General features: G+C 42.2%; 1 protein-coding gene across 4 annotated transcripts in view; it reads right to left on the bottom strand.

Moving 5' to 3' along the window:
• Window positions 1-859: 859 nt before the first annotated feature.
• Window positions 860-19,873, bottom strand: part of LOC124133536 (golgin subfamily B member 1-like) — a 56,877-nt gene continuing 37,863 nt past the window's right edge. For 2 of the 4 annotated variants that reach the window (XM_046497964.2, XM_046497962.2), the window contains 7 exons: window positions 9,946-15,564; window positions 9,461-9,607; window positions 8,128-8,291; window positions 7,103-7,256; window positions 6,098-6,158; window positions 4,973-5,027; window positions 860-3,178 (listed from right to left, as the gene is read on the bottom strand). In XM_046497964.2, the coding sequence (XP_046353920.2) occupies window positions 3,046-3,178; window positions 4,973-5,027; window positions 6,098-6,158; window positions 7,103-7,256; window positions 8,128-8,291; window positions 9,461-9,607; window positions 9,946-15,564 (6,333 nt within the window). In that variant the 3' untranslated portion in view covers window positions 860-3,045. The remainder of the gene's footprint in view (window positions 3,179-4,972; window positions 5,028-6,097; window positions 6,159-7,102; window positions 7,257-8,127; window positions 8,292-9,460; window positions 9,608-9,945; window positions 15,565-19,873) is intronic. The other 2 variants (XM_048383596.1, XM_046497961.2) reach the window with 2 other exon arrangements.

Here is a 19,873-nt window from a genome sequence, read left to right as displayed (position 1 = left end):
CTGACCAGCCCTTGTTAAAGCCCCATAATGTCAGGCGCCAGACAGGGTAAGAACAAATACCATCTTTTAACGTCTTTGTTGTGATACGGCCATGGATCACACCCATGACCTTCTGCTCTCCAAGCGGACGCTCTACCAATAAGATAACGGAGGTGGTCTCTGCTTCTGTTTAGACGGTGCTGACTGCATGTGCACATGTCAATACTGGAGATGTAACAATCACCTGATCACCTGTCACCTAATATGTGATGCATTCGCAACATCTACACCCTGTCCACCTCTGAAAAACATTAAGATGTGTGAAAACAAATTCGCACACAAAAACTATCTGCTGCATCAATATAAAACAGGTAAAGATGGTGCATGCTTGACCAATAACGTATCTATTTTCTGACACGTCTTAGTTTTGTGTCAATGATCGGCCTCATGCAAGCAAAAATTTTTTTTCGACTTAATGCTCCAAAACCTCGTTCAGCTCCAACACTCACACCGCCTCCGTGGTCTAGTATTAAAGCGTCTGGGGTTCGATCCCCGGCCGCGTCATACCAAAAGACGTTAAAAGATGGTACTTGTTGTTACCATGTCTGGCGCTCGGCATTAAGTACTGGTCGGCTTGGAGTCAGTATACTGTGTCTGAGTGGGGTATTCATGTTAAACTGCGGCACAGAATTTCAGTGAGCTAGCTCTATAAATCGGCATCAGTCCGGACTAGTACAAGCAGCCACATATGTTCATGCACGTCGCTATAGACATGCTAGAACAGCAATAATCTTTGTCGCGTTAAACACAATTTCCCCTCACCTCACCTCGCCTCATGCTAGCATTCTTGAGCAAGGAATAAAAACAGAACAGACTTGTATTCATTTATATACTTTAATTTTTGGATTAAGTACACAATAATCCCCAGCCATGATATATTACTTCATTTTCCACAGCGTTATGTACAATGTACCTTAAATAATTCTCCTACAGAGCATATACTATGTACAACTTTGAAAATACTTTTATTGAAAGACATTTTATGGGATGCATTCAAACAGACTGTTATTTTGATATGCCTTGAGAAGAAATACACCAATGCTACCAATAGCAACTTAACACCATGCAAAAAAAAGAGTGAGCTTGAAAACTAGTGCAAAGTAAAACTTACGGCAATATTTCTGGGGAAGCATACCCAGCATTGGTCTTAAACATGAACACAAAATTTCCAACAAAAAAACAAACAGGAAGCTAGAAAGGAAAATAAAACATAAAAATGGAATGCCATAAGCAAAATATTAACTAAAAATGACCTAAGCAGACAAAATAAATAACCCCAACATCTGCGACCAATGTCATTCATAAAAGCAGAATCACAGGCAAGATTTGTATGACTAACAGATACATGGCGGATTTGTGTCATTTATCCCTCTTCACGACACACGTCCCAGACCGTGTACCGGTTTATAAATTCATAAGCAGAATATATTGCATGGAAGAGGAAATTGACAGGACACACTAGCCAGATGTGGTAAATATGTAAAAATATGACACATCTTTGTCCCATTGTGTGGAATAAAAGTACTGATTACAAAGTAAGATTAGTGTCAGGTGGGGAATATAAAGTCTGACACAGAGTATGTAATAACAGTGGAATTGATAAGACAATAACAGATGTTACCATGTGTGGGTGCCAGGAAAAAAATACAAAAATGGATTATCAGCTGATTGGGACATGAAAACCAAAATTGGGAGACATGTCGGGCCCGATCCACAAAACGGTCATCTGTTACCCAATAGAGTTCAGACAATGGCAGTGGTACGAACCTTTGTGGCTTAGATTTCTATGTGTTTTCTGTGAGTGAAAAGAGACAAATGGAAGGTGGGGATTTGTGGCAGCGGATGTGAAGTAAAACAAGAAACATTCCCTCACACACCTCAATACAACCGACCTATCTACATATTTACACGCACACCAAAGCACCACTGTACAGATAGATATTCATATCCTCCCACCTTGTCTGTTGAACACAATGGAATGTGTACCAACTGTGTAGTTTACATCATTTTATATGAGAGCCAGTTTGGTGGATGAATTGTGTAAAGGGTAAATATCAAAACCCACAGTATGTCCCCTGACAATGTGTATCAAAATGTATGTACTTAATGGACAGTGTTACCATTTATTTTGTCAAATGCATGAAACTTCATATTTACATGTTAATCAATGAAGCAAACCCATGACCTTCCTATGCTTCAGACACACACTTTAATATTTCCAAACATGCATTCAGTATGATCCCTCGTGACATTAAATCGTATCCTATTATGACCCAAACAGTCAGCCATAGATCACATTATACATCCACAGTGCTAACTCCCAATGCGCAGGTGTGATCATTATGAAAGTAGAGATGGTTCGGCAACACTGTTGACCACACATTCCACAAAATATCACAAAATCACCTCAGTTTCTTCAACAAAACCGAGAATATTGTCCTGTACATGTATCAGCATGGGGTCCATCCCACGATAAGATTTCTTGAATTGACCACCATTAGCAATGTCCCTGGGGTCTCCTACAAGTCCAGGACGGCAGGACGGCGCACACTGTGGGAATGTTGAGTTGGCCTTCCATACAAGTTGATGCAAGTATGACACTATTGTCTCAACTATCATCACATACAGTTTGCAGCAAAGCCACATGGCTGATAATGTAGATGTCCATTTTGGTCACCCATACATTTCAGGTCTAGCTGATAATGTCGATATCCCCATACCATCTTCACAAAGCAAGACACCGGCTTCACAATATCTCCACGAAAACTTGCACAAAATCTGTCCCAACTAGACTCTCATATCCTCTAAATTTGACACATTTCTCGGAATAGATATGTCCCCACTGGTCTTTCATATCCTGTATAGCTTGAAACGTCTCTCGGAATACATATGTCCCCACTGGTCTTTCATATCCTGTATAGCTTGAAACTTCTCTCGGAATACATATGTCCCCAGTGGTCTTTCATATCCTGTAAAGCTTAAACTGTCTCTTGGAATACTGGTCTCTCATAAAAATCCTGTGAAGCAGGATACCAGGAGGATGTGCAGCAGGATGAAGTAGGCCCAGATGACAGTCCGTATCCCCGGGCGCATCCTCATCACCTTGGTCAGCTGACGGCTGGAAAAGGAGAAGTATTCCCTGAAGAGGAATAAACAACAAAGTATGACAGACACAGGCAGAACATGCTGTTACACAAGCAGCTACAGGGAGGGTGGGAGCGAGGGAGGGCAGCAGTGAACACTAATCCTCAACTGTCCTGGACCTCCATTCTATTGGGATAAATACCCTGGACCCATTTGCAACCACAGATTCATTTTGATCCAATGAAATCACTCTCAAGTGCAAGAGAAATTGTGTGCGATGATTCTGATGTGAGAGATGAGGTGGTGATGTAACAGAAAATGCTATGGCTGCAAACTGGTCCGAGGGTAATAATCATAGAATGAAGCCGTACTACCCTGGACGTCAGAGGATGGTGAAACCTTGGTGTGTACCATACAGCCCCATGCGAACACTCAGAAATATTCAAGTGTCACTTCGTTTTCAAGTACTTTTTACCTGGTTGAAAGCTCTGCCGAACCAAAATATTAAAAGCGATAATGTGGAATAAAATGAAAATCATAAATTCTTTTCACTACATCTAAAGACTGTTGAATAATTACTGTAATTAACAATAATAATGTCAATGACATAATTTAGAAAAGAAATTCTCTTATTTACAATCTGTGAAAGTCTCTTTAGCATGGATAGTTTCTGTAAAGATCTGTTCCGTGAATCCACTATTCCTCATGACTCGCAGGAACAAGTACAAGACTGACTCACAGTAACGAGATCGTCTACACAGAGAAGGTGCTCGCCAAGGTTTCACTTCACTAGCTGGTAACTAGAGAGGTTGTATGAACACAGCACCGTTATTAGTATGACACGTAATAGAGGTCACATATGCACATAATCAACTACTTCCATGATGCAACCTACAAGAGAGAAGTCCAAAAGTTTAAAGTCTGATAAAACTCACATTTGTTTCAGTCTGAGTGAGTGAGTGAGTGAGTGAGTGAGTGAGTTTGTTTCAGTCTGAGTGAGTGAGTGAGTGAGTGAGTGAGTGTGAGTGGCTTGTCTATGTGATTCATGTTTTTCATCCAGCATCAAACATTTGATCTTCTGCCTTACATGTTTTGATTACATGGACTGTGTTAGTCAGTCTGGAGCTTCTGAAGCATGAAGTATGATGGATGGTGTTTCAATGTTCACCAAACATCTATTCACACTTCAGTTGGGGATTAGTGAGTGAGTATGGTTCTACACCGCTTTTCGCAATATTCCAGCAATATCACAGCAGGGGACACCAGAAATGGGCTTTACACATTGTACCCATGTGGGGAATCAAATCTGGGCGTGACAAGCAAATGCTTTAACCACTAGGCTACCCAACTGTTAGGGATAGGGATTAGATATAATCCATCTCACAAACCAACACCAAACTTGAATACACATAAATATTAACGGTGAAAACACACACAAACACACACACACACACACACACACACACACACTGAGAAACCATGCCATGTCTACAATGTGATACCATGCCATGTCTACAATGTGATACCATGCCATGTCATACAATGTGATACCATGTCATACTATGTCATACCATGTGATACCACGTCATGCCATGTTATACTATGTCATACTATGTGATACCATGTCATACTATGTCTACTATGTGATACCATGTCATACTACATGTATGTCTACTATGTCAGACCATGTCATACTATGTCATACTATGTCACACTATGTGATACCATGTGATACCATGTCAGGCCATCTTATACTATCTGATACTATGTGATACTATGTCATGCTATGTCTACTATGTCAGACCATGCCAGTAAGTCTAGGTGTGAAACAGGTTAAAAGATGGCTTACTTCTTCATTCTGGCCCATCTGCACATTCTCTGACAGTAGCCCATTCCATGACGAGCTGAAACATAGCAAGGTGTCCGCTAGTACACATTGGCTTACAATGGCGTGCAGTGTCTTATTCTAATCATTCCAAAACACGAACAGAACAAGAGAAGAACATTGTGTTGCCAGCTTTAAAAACCTGGAAATGTAGGCAGATCTTCTTCATGACATGGATACCGTGATCAACCAGTATTTCATAAAATCACACAAAGTGAGTATATCTGTTAATGAATTTGTTTTTAAATGACAACTACTGTAGAAAATGTCTAGGTACTTTCAAATACCATGATTAATGATTGAGGTTGCAATGTTTCAAGTAGTCGCAACATTCTGAATAAGCACAAAAGATGATGTTAAATACATCTCTAAGTGAGTGAGTTGGGTTCAATACTGCTCTGAACTGTGGGGTCAAAACCCAAAGTGGTGCTGTTCTAGACGTGTAAAACACACGACACTGAGTACGGTGTTGACAAATGTAGGGACATAATCAGGATGTTTTTTGGATTCCAACTCAGCTGATCCTGTCACACAAGGGGACACAACAAATCATATCGTCCCTGTAGTGAGTGAGTGAGTGAGTGAGTGAGTATGGTTTTACGCCGCTTTTAGCAATATTCAAGCAATATCACGGCGGGGGACACCAGAAATGGGCTTCACACATTGTACCCATGTCGGGAAGCGAGCCCGGGTCTTCGGCGTGACGAGCGAACGCTTTAACCACTAGGCTACCCGACCGCCCCTATCGTCCCTGTAACTCATATAAGGATGTCAGCTGGTGTTGTGATTGCCACGTAGCTCTAACTGTTAGCGAGCCCCTTAAGGACAATCTGTCGCTGACATGAAGAAATCAGCTGAAAATCAGAGAAAGCCAACGACACAACCAATCAACATCTGCTGAGGACCAAACAGTCATCTTTAGTCAAAGATGTGGTCCTCAGCCAATGCTAAGTTGTATAGTAGCTTATTCTTCCTATGCCAGCAGGTGATGGAGTTGTGTTTTACACCACTTTGAACAGTGCCAGCTTGATGTGGGAGGAAAACCTGAAGTGATGCTGATGTTTATCCCCTCCCATCCTCTGCACTTACTCAGCATCGTGTTGACCTCCCTGATCCTGGAGTCCCCCTCCTCCTCCATCTGGAGATGGACCTGCAACACAACACAACCATGTATAGAGGAACTTCCTGTAGAGCTTGCTGGGCCACGTCCTCATGTCACATCCAGGTAGGTAGAAGGTAGTACTTGTCAGGGTGGTCTAAGGCCTGTTACTTTTATTAGCAGCAGAAAAGCCCCCGAAAATTGAATAAATAAATAAATGCAATCTGAAAACATATCTTGAGGCCGACTCTCAATTTCAATTAGGTGCTAACTCAGGAACGTATAAGTGACGTAATTGAATTGAATTGAAGTTCTTGTAAATAGTTTCCAATATGTCTTCATGGATAGACTCACTAGTGATAATCTGCAAGGGAAAATAGCTGACCCCTAAAAGTAGTACTGTATGTTACATAAACATCCAATCTCATTAAAATCAGACCTCAGTTCTCGCTACCGCTAAACAAAGATCTGAGGACATCCCATTAGGGGTCACGTCAGAACGACCTTTCAGAGCGTCACTTACCAGATTATGAAAGTGACAGTCGGAATGTGATTTCTGATCATGCAGCCCCGAAAGCTTTAACTCCGAATGATAGTTACGGGTTTAACGACTGTATCCATACAATCTAGACCATCTATTAGCCATTCCAGAATGTTCTTTGGTTCAGGTTTCAAATTTGTAATCGAGAATTTGTCAAAATATGTTTCTAAGCGTAGTCGCCAATTTGAAATTAGTGCCGTAAAGCACGAGAAAGCTGCCTTCTGATTGGTCATTCCATTGGTCGGTCAAAGTTCGCGCAAGGTCGGTCTGACGTGACCCGTAATGGGATGTCCTCAGATCTTTGTTTAGCGGTTGCAAGAACAAAGATCTGATTTTAATGATATTGATAAACGTCGTGACCACAAGGACTACAATGATGTTTAATTTTGTCTGCTGGATTGGTCTGTGTGTGAAATTCAAGGGGCAGAACCCAGGCATCCATGTGGCCACCCACCTCCTTCGTGTTGGCCTGTATCTGCAGGTGTTCCTGCAGCTCTGTCAGGGTCTTCTCGATCTGTGCGCTCCGCCCTTTTTCTGCGGCCAGACCCTGCTCAAGCTTCTCAACAGACTCCTCAGCCACCCGACGGGACTTCTCCGATGCTTGTAACCTGGTGACGGATGGATCCAACATTTATTGTGTATTTTGGATGTATCATCATGTATCTGCCTCAGTTATCATAGCTACTTGGAGTGAGTGAATGTTATTTTGTGCCAGTCAGCTAGATGATTGTTAGGATGGACATGGTCTGGGTAGAATGATGCATCATGTGAGAGTGACACATTGTGACCACCAGTTTCTCCTTTTAGTTGTCTCTGGCAACAACATGAGGTGCTGGATCTCCATTATCCCCTATAGTTATTGAGTAGATGAGTGAATAAAGTTTTATAATATTCCAGTAATATCACAGCAGGGAGGCACAAGAATTAGCTACACACAATGTACCCATGTGGAATCAAACCAAGGTATTCAGTGTGACAAGCCAACGCATTAACTGCAAGACTACCTCACTGCTCCATAAAACAGGACAGACTCAAACACAAGACATAAGGTCAAACCTTACCACACAAAACAGATGTGAACACTCCATACTCCATTACACAGCAAACAGATCCACACTGTGTCATATCAGCAGCTGTGCATATCACCCACTCCATATACTCAGCATATTCAACATATACCAGCATGTGGTTTTGCATATTCAAGTTTTGTTTGTTTGTTATTAAAATCACGCTCAGCAATATTCCAACTAGTGGCCTGTAGATAATCGAGCCTGGTCTTGACAATCAAGTGATTGATATTGTGAGCAACGATCCGTGTTGTCAGAGTAATGTTGATACGCTATCAACATTGTCACCGAGCGTGGTCACCCTATATAATAAGACTCCTTGTGGAACAAGCATAGATTGCTGAGGACCAATTGCAATCTGGAATCCCATAATTCAAGATTGGTTCCATCACAATTCAGCCATGACGCATACCTCTTCCTGAGTTCCTCCACTTGAGCTGGGTCAGCAGCTTGATGAGGAGCTGCTGTTGCTGCTGTTGCTGCTGTTGTTGATGTAACTGATGCTGCTGTAGTTGTCTGGGCAACTGCTGCTCTCTGCAAGGCCTCATTGACTGCCTTTTTCTCTAAGTCAGCCACCTAGAAACATGACAAGGAAGGTCAACATTAATGGTCTTACTACTAGTTACTGGAACAAGTTTTCAGTTAAGAATCAAGTCTTAAAGATGGTCAGGTCACACTTTTTTAATTTTAAGTTTCGTGGATTTATTCTAGCTGTTCCACAGGAGTTTGGTTGAAATAAAATTAAAATAAATCTCAATTATTTATTTATTCATATGAAAGTCATTCTGTCATGGAGTTAAAACTGCAGGTGGCCTCTTGAATCCCATTGTACCCATGTGGGGAATCGAACCTGGGTCTTTGGCATGACGAGTGAACGCTTTAACCTCTAGGCGACCCCACTGCCCCGGGCCACTCAATGGCTACCTTTGAAAGGTTTATTATTTCATGTGCTGCACGACCCCAACAAGAGGGTCATCATGTTATTATAATCAACCCAAAACTTCTAAACACCACCATGATAAATAAATTGTTTTGTATGAACATCACAGTGAGGCTCTCAAACTGACTTCTTGATCAGCTTGGGTGTTGGCTTCAGTCACATAACCCCAGGATACATCTAACTTTACTCGATTAATGGTCTGTTTCACAAGTGTCATTAAGAGTGAGTGAGTGAGTGAGTATGGTTTTACGCCGCTTTTAGCAATATTCAAGCAATATCATGGCGGGGGACACCAGAAATGGGCTTCACACATTGTACCCATGTCGGGAATCGAACCTGGGTCCTCGGCATGACGAGCGAACGCTTTAACCACTAGGCTACCCGACCGCCCCAGTGTCATTAAGAGAGGAATGCTAGTGTGACTTACATATATACTACTCCACTCTTATTAGGGATATTCTTTCTTTCAATGATTCTCACAATATGTCAAAGTGCATACTTCAACAGAATGACATGTCTGGTTATCCCTATCGAAAGTTGAGTAGTCTATTTAGGTCACATGACCTGTCAGATCTTCCAGCCTTGCGATGGGTTAATAGACTTGCACAAGTCTCTAAAGCACTTACTATTAGTTCAAATCATAACTTCTTGATTATATAAATAATAAGAACAAACTGTCCCTAACAGAGACTGGTGTCCACATATCTAGACTTGCCTATTATAAGTGTAGAATTACTTTAGACCCATGGATTTATCACTCAGTACAGCCATGGAGCAAGGCTAAAGGGTTGATGATGATGGTTACCTTTGTCTGCGTGTTGATGTGAGTCTGGTAGAGAGAGCGGTACTGCTGCTGCATGGCCAGCCACTCCTGCTCCTTCTCCCGCAGGGACTTGGACAGCTGCCCCAGCTGTGTGTTCAGGTACCCCCGGTCCTCCGCCAGCTGGCTCACCTGGGGACAAAACAACCGTCAGTGTCGCCAGTTGCTGCACATAGGTAGGGAGTCTTTGTTTGTTTGTTAACGCCGCACTCAGCAATATTCCAGCTATACGACAGCCCTCGGTAAATAATCAAGTCTGGAACAGACAATCCAGTGATTGACATCATGAGCATCGATCCATGCAATCGGGATACGATGACATGCATCAACCAAGTCAGAGAGCCTGACCACCCGATCCCGTTAGTCGCCTCTTACGACATGCATAGTCGCCTTTTACGGCAAGTATGGGTTGCTGAGTTAGCAAAGAGTTAGCCTAGAGTTAGCCTAGAGTTGGCCTAGAGTTAGCCTACCTGCATGGCCAACTGCTGGCACCGGGACTCCCTCTGCTGCAGGCTGTGCAGGGCCTGGTTGAGGTCCACTTGCACCTGGTTCTTCTGCTCGATGGCCTGGGAGAACTGCTGCTGAAGCTTCTCATACTCCACCTGGAACTTGCTCAGTTGGTTGCCCCCGGCCGTTGCCACCTCCAACTGAGACCGAAGCGTGTTGATGTCAAACACTGCCTGCTGAAGGCTGCTCTTTGTCTCATCAAGGTCCTGCTTGAGTTTATTGTTTTCATCAGACTGTACGAATGACTGATCTTCTAGCTCGTCGACCCTCCTCTGGAATGTTTCCTTTTCTCTTGTAAGATGTTCCCTCTGTTCCACGTTGAAGCTGATTTCCTGCTTCATGCTGCCCATTTCCCGTATTTTATCATGAAGTTCTTCAATCTGCTTCGCCATATCGCTGTTGTCTCCTAACACAGCATTGTATTGTTCACTGAGTGAGGAGAAGTCAGATTCAACTGAGGCCATTGTACTGAGTCTGTTGTTCATGTCTCCAATTTGCCTCTTCAGGGAAACATTTTCTGTCTGAGCAACATTTAATTCATCCGAAATTTCCTTCACATCCTGCTCAATGTGCATCAGGGCTTGAATCTTTCGATTCTGCTGATTAATTTCTTCCTTCAGACTCTTACTGTCTCTGTCCATATCTTCAAGATCTGTCTGGGACATCCTAAGTTCCGACTCCAGTGATTCCATCTCTTGGAGTTTCAGAGACAATGAATTGACCTCAGACTGTATCATCTCCTTGTCCACAGACAATCGCTCACATTCATCCTGTGAAGCCTTCAATTCATCCTGTGAAGCCTTCAACTCATCCTGTGAAGTCTTCAACTCATATTGTATCCTTGAAAATTGTTTCTGTGATTCAGTCAGTTCATCTCTGGTCAACTGAAGATCCTCCTCGAACGCTGATGCCTCTTCCAGCTTCCAGTTCAACCCATCAATCTCATCCCTGAGGTTCTGATTCTCAGTTCTCAACTTAACAAGTTCCATGTTGTTCACCTCAAGCTCATTCTCAAGAGCACTGAGCTCCTGTATCTTCCAGTTCAGTGCATCCACTTCATCCTTGGAATCTTGTCTCTCTTTCTTGCTGGTTGTCATTTCGGCTCTCATATGCTCAATGTCCTCCACAACCTGATCCCGCTCAGCTTCAAGATCCACAACCTTCTTCTGCAGTTCTCCCAAGGAGTTCATTTGTCTGCTCATGTCCTCAACTCTCTGACTGAGGATCTGTTTTTCTCTCCTAGAATCCACAAACTCATCTCTCATACCCTCAACCTCCTCCTCAAGATGTTCCTTCTCTGATTCCAACTCGGCTACTTTCTTGTGCAGGGTCTTCAACTCCTCACTTTGGCCACTTGATGTCTTGACCTCCTCTTCCTTCCTACTCATCACAAACTTCACCTCCTCCACTTCCTTCCTCAGCGTCTTGTTGCCATCTTTTAAAGTCTCCACCAAGGCTTGGAACTCATTATTGTCTGCAAGTAACATGTCATAGTGTGACTGAAGATCCTGCAATTTATTTCTCAAGCTGAACAGTTCTTGTTCTTGAGAATCTGAGTCTGATACAGATCGCTGTCGTGTCTCAGTTTCTTTCATGAGTTCAGTTTGTAAGCTCTGGATGCTTTCCTTATACCTCACAGAGTTGTTTTTTTCAAAATCTTCTGCAACTGATAGATCAACTTTTAGACGATTCACCTCCTCTTGAAGCTGGGCCATGTTTAAACTGGATTCTTCTTGTACATGTGCTAATGTAGTCTGCACTTTTGTCAATTCATCTTGCAAATAAACAACCCTTTGAGATTGTGAGTCATTTGATTGTTGAAGTTGAGAAAGACTTGTTTCATAATGTTGCCTCATGTCCTCCTCCTTCCCTTGACATGCTTGTAGCTCAGTCCTAAGACTGTCAATCTCCATATTCACTGTCTCAAGTTTGTTGGAATCATCTTCTGTGGAGGAGAGATTTTGCAGTGAGGCAAGTTCTTCTTGAAGCTTAGCAACTTTCTGAGCCTCCTCATCCCTTGCCCTTACAACCTCACCAAACTGAAGTTCATACTGTTCTTTAATAGCATCCTGCTTTTCAGAACTCTGCTGTTGCTCAGAGTCAAGTTCAGATTTTAGCCTCTCTTTTTCTGACTGAAGTTCGATGAGAGAACTTTGCATAGATGAGTTGTCATGATACATTCTCCTGTTGTCATTTTCCATATCGATTAGTTTGTCCTGAAGATGCTGCATCTGGTCCCGAAGATGTTTCCTCTCCTCAGCAAATCTATTTTCCTGGTCTCTCAAACTACCATCTTGGCTGGCCAGCTCACTTTGCAATTTATCCATGTCTTTTTGCAGTTCTTCATTCTTGATTTTGAATGCTTTTAACTTCACTAGCATTTTCTCACATTTCACTTCAGCTACCTGTAATCTGTTCTTCATCTTCTCATGTTCAGTTTGAAGTATCTTATATTTTTCCTCTGCCTCAGTGGAGGCTCTGTTCAACTGCTCCTGATCAGGAGCTGATGTTTGTCTCAGTGTCTCTTGTTGCAACATTGGAGCTTCAACACAGGTCACCCTCTCTGCCACTTCCACAACATCAGAAACAGACTTGACCGGAATATGTTCTAGTTGATGTTTCAGACTTTCTTTTTCTGAAATTAGCTCCTGCACCTGCTGATAAAGTGTCTTATTTTCACTAAACATCTGATCACATTCTACTTTCAGTTTGTTATATTCATTTCTGGTCTCTGATTCCCCAAATTGAGCTTCAGCAATACTTCTCTCAAATCCTTCACACTCCCCTTGAAGAGATTCAACCTCTATCAGCAGCTCTTCCTTCTCCTGAGTGACCTCAGTCAGTCTGGCATGCAGTGAGTCATGGGCATTCTGTAGGTCATTGATGGTGGACTGCTTCTCAGAAATGAGCTGATGGATCTTCTCCGAAAGCTGGACTTGTGAGTCAAATTCAGCTTTTAAATTGTCTCTATCAGTTTCAATGGCTTGTTTTTCAGAAAGTGCATTGTCAAGTTGGAGTTTGAGGCTCTCTGCGCTTAAACTTTCATCAGTTACTTCCCTTGCTTCTATCAGCTTCTGATTCTCTTCTCTAAGAACTGCTATCCGAGTACTCAGTTCCTTGATCTGGTCTTCATACCCTTCCAATTCCTTAGGCACACTTTCAGTGGAAGTTTCTCTTGATGAGCTGAGATTCTCAGCTACCTGCTTTTGCTCAAGCAATTGGGTCTCTAATGAGGAAACAGAAGTGTGTAAGAGACCTGCTGCCTCAACCAAATGACTATTTTCTTCTTTCACTCGTTCAAGTTCATTCTCTTTTTCTTCAAGAAGTCTCTGACAATCACTTAATGACATCTTGGATTCACTTGAATCTAATTCCGGATCCGCTGATATGACCTGTGTTTTGAGACTCTCCACATGTTCATAGCTTTCAGCCAACTGTGATGTTAACTTAGCTACATTCTCTTCCTCAGATTTCAGTAATTCTGTCAGTTTCAAATTCTCCTCCTGTAAGACAACTCCCTGTTGGTTATAGGTGTCCACCTGGGCCTTGTATTCCTCCACTTGAGATCGAACAGCTTCAAGTTCTGTCTGCAGCTGCCGTTGTTGAAGCTCCTGGTTCTCATCTCCCTTGCTCTCCTGTGTTGAGGCTACCAGCTGCTGCATTGCCTTCAGATCGGCCTGCAGCTGCTGCAGTTCATCCTCTTTGCTGGAAATGTCCTGTTGAGATGTGTCCAGAGTTTCCACATACCTTTCAAGGGCTTCCTCTCTAACTTTCAGAGCTTCTTGAAGATTCTTAACAGACTCACTGACTGAGGCCAATTCAGCTTTCAGGGCATCTTTTTCCTCATTTATCTTCTGATGTGAATCCTGTAGTATTTCGACAATATGGGACAACTCGGTCACCTTTATTTCTTTCTCTTCGAGAATGAGTCTATCTTTTAAGAATCCCTCTTTTTCAATCATTAGCTTCATTATTACATCTTCCTTCTCAGATACAGTCTGTTTGTGGAAGTCAACAGCTCCTTCAAGTTCCTTCATGGTCTCACCCATTCTGTGCACCTCAATGTCCTTCTCTTGCACAGAACCATTACTTTCTTCCTGCAGTCTGTTCAGCTCTTCTTGAAGCTTCTCATAAGCAGCCTTCAGTTCCTGCGACTCAGATGCCATATTATTCCTTGACCCTTCCAGTTCATCCATCTCGCCTTGCTTTTGCTTCAGCTGCTGTTCTAAATGGTGGGTGCTTTCTGTGAGAGTCTGAACTTGCTGCTGAAGCTGCTGAGTGTACTCTGTGTAAGTCTGCACCTGGTTCTGAAGTTCTTGCATCTGTTCATCATGTTTAGCATCAGATTCTTCTTTTGCTCTCTGTACCTCAGACTTGACAACTTCTTCCTCTGCCATTGCTTTTGCCTTCTTCTGTTCTTCCACCTGAGATTTTGTTTCTTCCAGTTTTGTATTTGCTTGATTCAGCTGGAATTTAAGTTTCTTAGCAGTGGCCAGGGCTTTCTTGAGGGTCAGTTCCCTGTCATCATAAGCCTTCTTTTTCTGTTCAAGCTCTGTTTTAACACTCTCCATCTCTGCTGTGAGTGCAGCAGACTGTTCCTCGCCACTTGACAGCTGTGTCACCCTGTCCTCCATCTCCTGCAGATTCTCCAAAAGTGATGCCAACTTTTGATCTTTCTGGCCAATCTTCTCAGTGATTTCTTTCACAATGTTTTGAGACTTTTCCAAACTGGCCTGGAGATTCACAATCTCATCTGCTTTGACTTGCAACTGTTGATTCACCTGCTGGAGGGCTTCAGTCATGTGCTGCTCCTTGTCTGAGGATGAACTAGACAGCTGTTCAACAGTGGCATTGGAAGTCTCAAGCTGAGAATGCAGACTTTCTACCTTAGCTTTCCAGGCAGCATTGTCTCCATTTAGCAACTCCACTTCTGACACCAAACTAGCAACCTGGCCTTCCAACTCACTTCCTTTTGCTTCCATTGCCTCAGTTCTCTCTGCCACCGCCTTCTCTCTCTCCAAGGAACTACTCTGAAGCTGCTCCACAGCTGTGTTTGCCATCTCTAATTGTGACTGCAGGTTTTCAACCCTTTCCTTCCACGCAGAATTATCCCCTTTGACATTATCCACCTCCGACTCCAAACTGGAAACCTGGGATGCTAACTCATTCGCCTTTGTCTCCATGCTCTGAGCTCTTTCTATGATCTCCTTCTCTTTGTCGGAGGAACTGCTCTGAAGATGCTCCACAGTTGTGCTTGCAGCCTCCAGCTGTGCCTGTAGACTCTCGACCTTTGTCTGCCAAGCACGGCAGTCATCTTCTTTCTGCTCTATTTGGGTCTGTAGACTCTGCACCTGGGTCTGCCAGGCGCGACAGTCAGCTTCTTGCTGCTGCAGTTGGGTCCCCAGGTCAGCCATCCGTGAGCCCTGGCTGGTAGATTGGGATTCAAGTTCTGAGATTCTGGTCTGCAGTTGCCCCTTCTGCTCCTCAGCATCATCTAGCTGGGCCTGCAGTGTCGTGGCTGCCTCTGCATACGTCTGCAGCTGTTGGTTCAGTTCTGACAAAGATTGGTTAACTGTGGCCAGCTGAAGAGAAGAATACCAAAACAATTAAAGATAACATTCTTTCATCCAATTCTTTTTTTCTTTTACATTGTAACACGTGAATGAGACATGGTCAGCAAGCAATATCATGGCGGACAGTAAGTAATGGAGTCTGGACCAGGCAAACCAGTGATTGATAGCACAAGCAACAATCTACAAAATCAGCATATGAAAATCACCAGCCAGTCTGATCAACAATGCCAAGTTGCTTTTTCTCTTTATGCATCATGATAATTAAATTGATACAATGATAACATCCTTATAAGATATGGTGTCTTTAGACCCATAATAATGTATAAACAGAAAATAAATAATAGGTCCAATGCAAAGTAACACCAAAAATACTTTCTAGCACATATCATCATGAACAATTGTCAAAACAATATTTGAAACAAGCCTGACCAAAATTGACCTTTTGGATCAACAGCAAACATACATAACTGTGGTAAAATATAACATGGTTAAACAAAGAAAGAACATTCACCTAGGGAAAGGCCTGCCTAACTATAGATCTTAGTACTGTCTTAATTCTACTTTGACATTATTTGTCTGTTTGTTCTTTGTTGTTTTAACACTGTACTCAGCAATATTCAAGCTATAATACTGTTAATAATCGAGCCTGGACCAGACATTCCTGTGATTGACATCATGAGCATCGATCTATACAATTGGGATACCATGACACGCATCAACCAAGTCAGTGAGACTGACCACCAGATCCTGTTAGTCGCCTCTTACGACAAGCACAGTCGCCTTTTACAGAAAGCATGGGTTGCTGAAGACCTATTCTAGTATTTCTACTCCAGATCTTCATGGGTACTTTGGCATTAAGATTCTACCATTTGTTTTAATTATCCTCAGTTGAGATGCCTGTTTATTTATTGAATACATCCATCCCAGCAACACTAAGACTCCAAGGAGCATTACCTTTAGCTTAATTAAAAGTGTTGGCTGGTGATAGAGACACAATTTTTATTATCTGTGAAGCCAACAACACTGGGGGCATCCACAGCACATTTGTTATACGTACTTTTGAACCCAAATTGTGTGACTGGCAGGTGCTACCTGTAGGTCAGGACATGCTTACACTAATTGTGTGACTGGCAGGTGCTACCTGTAGGTCAGGACATGCTTACACTAATTGTGAGTGAGTGAGTATGGTTTTACGCCGCTTTTAGCAATATTCCAGCAATATCATGGTGGGGGGACACCAGAAATGGGCTTCACACATTGTACCCATCTCGGGAATCGAACCCGAATCTTTGGCGTGACGAGCGAATGCTTTAACCACTAGGCTACCCGACCGCCCCTACCCTAATTGTGAGCGAACACCTGATTTTCTGTGATACGTTCACATGATTTTCACGCCTATTCTGCCTTTTCATGCCCAATGTTATTCTCTGGCGTGTATCTTTTATATTTTCAGAACATCAAGTGATCGATCTTGTTGTTGTAAAACCTGAGGTACAATATATTTTTGGGGTATTTTCTGTAACAGATTAATGGAACCATCCCAGTCTCTTTCCCAAGAGTATCCAATGGGGGACGCCTTATAATTTAGACTTCCAAACAAATCAATTAGTATTGATACCAGTTTTACCAACTATTCATATACCTATTGATATATCACACACTTCCTGTAACTCTTGAGCACCAATGCTCATAATCAATAATAACTGATTATGAATAAATCTCATATCAGCCCTCAAAATATTCTCTCCTGGCCTTGAAAATGTTAAACATAGTGAACTGTCTTGATGCCGGGCGTTGGTGTGATGTACCAGTGGCCTTTATAATGTAGCCATCACCTCGGACTTCATTAAAATTGTCTTCGTAAGATCTCTTTGCACTTGTTAGCAAATAACATCTTTGATCCCAAACTACCTTTGCAAACACTTTTAATACTGAGTTTTTTAATTTCGCACCAATTGTATAAGCATTCTTTGGACAGATTCATGTAATAAATGTTAATATGGTTCTATGTCACTTTTTAACGATATTCCAGCAATACCACACAGGTACCCATGTGGAGAACTGAACCTGGACTATCAGTGTAACAGGCTGACACTTTACCTACTAGGTGACCCCACCGCACCATACCACACAGGTACCCATGTGGAGAACTGAACCTGGACTATCAGTGTAACAGGCTGACACTTTACCTACTAGGTGACCCCACCGCACCATACCACACAGGTACCCATGTGGAGAACTGAACCTGGACTATCAGTGTAACAGGCTGACACTTTACCTACTAGGTGACCCCACCGCACCATACCACACAGGTACCCATGTGGGGAACTGAACCTGGACTATCAGTGTAACAGGCTGACACTTTACCTACTAGGTGACCCCACCGCACCATACCACACAGGTACCCATGTGGGGAACTGAACCTGGACTATCAGTGTAACAGGCTGACACTTTACCTACTAGGTGACCCCACCGCTCCATACCACACAGGTACCCATGTGGGGAACTGAACCTGGACTATCAGTGTAACAGGCTGACACTTTACCTACTAGGTGACCCCACCGCTCCATTAAGACATGAACAGCAACACAGACTCAGGCCTGTCCGAGACACAAATCAGATTACAAGAATGTAACCGCATCTGAAGAACCTTGTTCTGTTCAACACAAGTTTTTACAGTGGTAGCAAATCCCTCCCTGATATCTCTTGTATATATTCCATGAATATGCAACAGCTGCTGTATTCAGTCCTTCCATTCCCTCAGATATCTTGCCAACAATCTGATGAAACTTACCGTATTCGACGTAATAAGCGCCCCGCTCTAATAAGCATGATAAGCGCACACGGTGACATTTGCTAATATATTGGCTGGTGAACAATCCCAATTAGCACCCCTTCCGATTGATCAATGTACACAAGACTAATTTATTCGCGTATAATACACACTCGTGTGCTATATGCACCCTTAAATATGGGCAATAAAATTCTGGAAAAATATATCTGTCGTACATAAATATTACAGGCTGTCAGCATAACCATGAAATTTATCTTTCAACTCTGTTTTTTTTTCACCAAAATAATATTCTAATCAGAGCCCCCTATTTCTAATTTTGAGAGCGCCCTGGGCGCTTATTACGTCGAATACGGTGTGCAGCTAAACCTTGAAATAATATTCCATCAATATCCTTTGCCTGTTATATACTACTCAAATGAAGTTAAGGATCACATAATTCTTTCATATTATGACAGTTAATCTGTCATGGCATGACACATAGAAATATAAAAGAATCGGGGAATCCTTAGCTTCTTTTGAGTGGTATGTTCAATCAGCAGAGTTTTACAGCTCCTCATACAGATACATAATTAAATAGAACCCTCACAAGACAATCTCCACTTCATCATTGATATCTAGAACCCTCACAAGACAATCTTATCTTCATCATCAATATCTAGAACCCTCACAAGACAATCTTAACTTCATCATCAATATCTAGAACCCTCACAAGACAATCTTGACTTCATCATCGATATCTAGAACCCTCACAAGACAATCTTGACTTCACCATCGATATCTAGAACCCTCACAAGACAATCTTATCTTCATCATCGATATCTAGAACCCTCACAAGACAATCTATCTTCATCATTGATATCTAGAAAACTCACAAGACAATCTTATCTTCATCATTAATGGCTTGTCATGAAATAGACATACCTACTGCCATATCAATATACACTGTCACATTGATTAATGATATAATCCACATGCCCTCACCTTTTGAATAGACACAGATAACAGCTAAGGGCATTATTAACTAAGAATCAATAGAGCATCCCTTTCTCAACCTATCCCTTAGATTATCGATTTGTTGATTGAAGCGAACACATAAATTGTACAACTATTTCACTGAAACATAGCCTCCATGCAATATATCCTTCTCACAGTGAAATAGCCTCCCATGCAAGACAATCTTGACTTCATCATTGATAGCTAGAACCCTATCTATACAACATACAACACACACACCACTGATCCTCCCTCTATACAATATACAATATTGCCATACACACCACTGATAATCCCACTATACAATATTGCCATACACACCACTGATAATCCCACTATACAATATTGCCATACACACCACTGATCCTCCCACTATACAACATACAAAATAACACACACACCACTAATCCTCCCTCTATACAACATACAATATTGCCATACACACCACTGATCCTCCCACTATACAACATACAAAATAACACACACACCACTAATCCTCCCTCTATACAATATATAAAATAACACACACAC

The sequence above is a fragment of the Haliotis rufescens genome, unplaced genomic scaffold (assembly GCF_023055435.1).
Source record: "Haliotis rufescens isolate VD_foot unplaced genomic scaffold, xgHalRufe1.0.p SCAF_5, whole genome shotgun sequence".
NCBI classification, from domain to species: domain Eukaryota; kingdom Metazoa; phylum Mollusca; class Gastropoda; order Lepetellida; family Haliotidae; genus Haliotis; species Haliotis rufescens.
The sequence above is the reverse complement of the archived record's forward strand: the minus strand, read 5'-3'. Positions and strand labels throughout refer to the sequence as shown.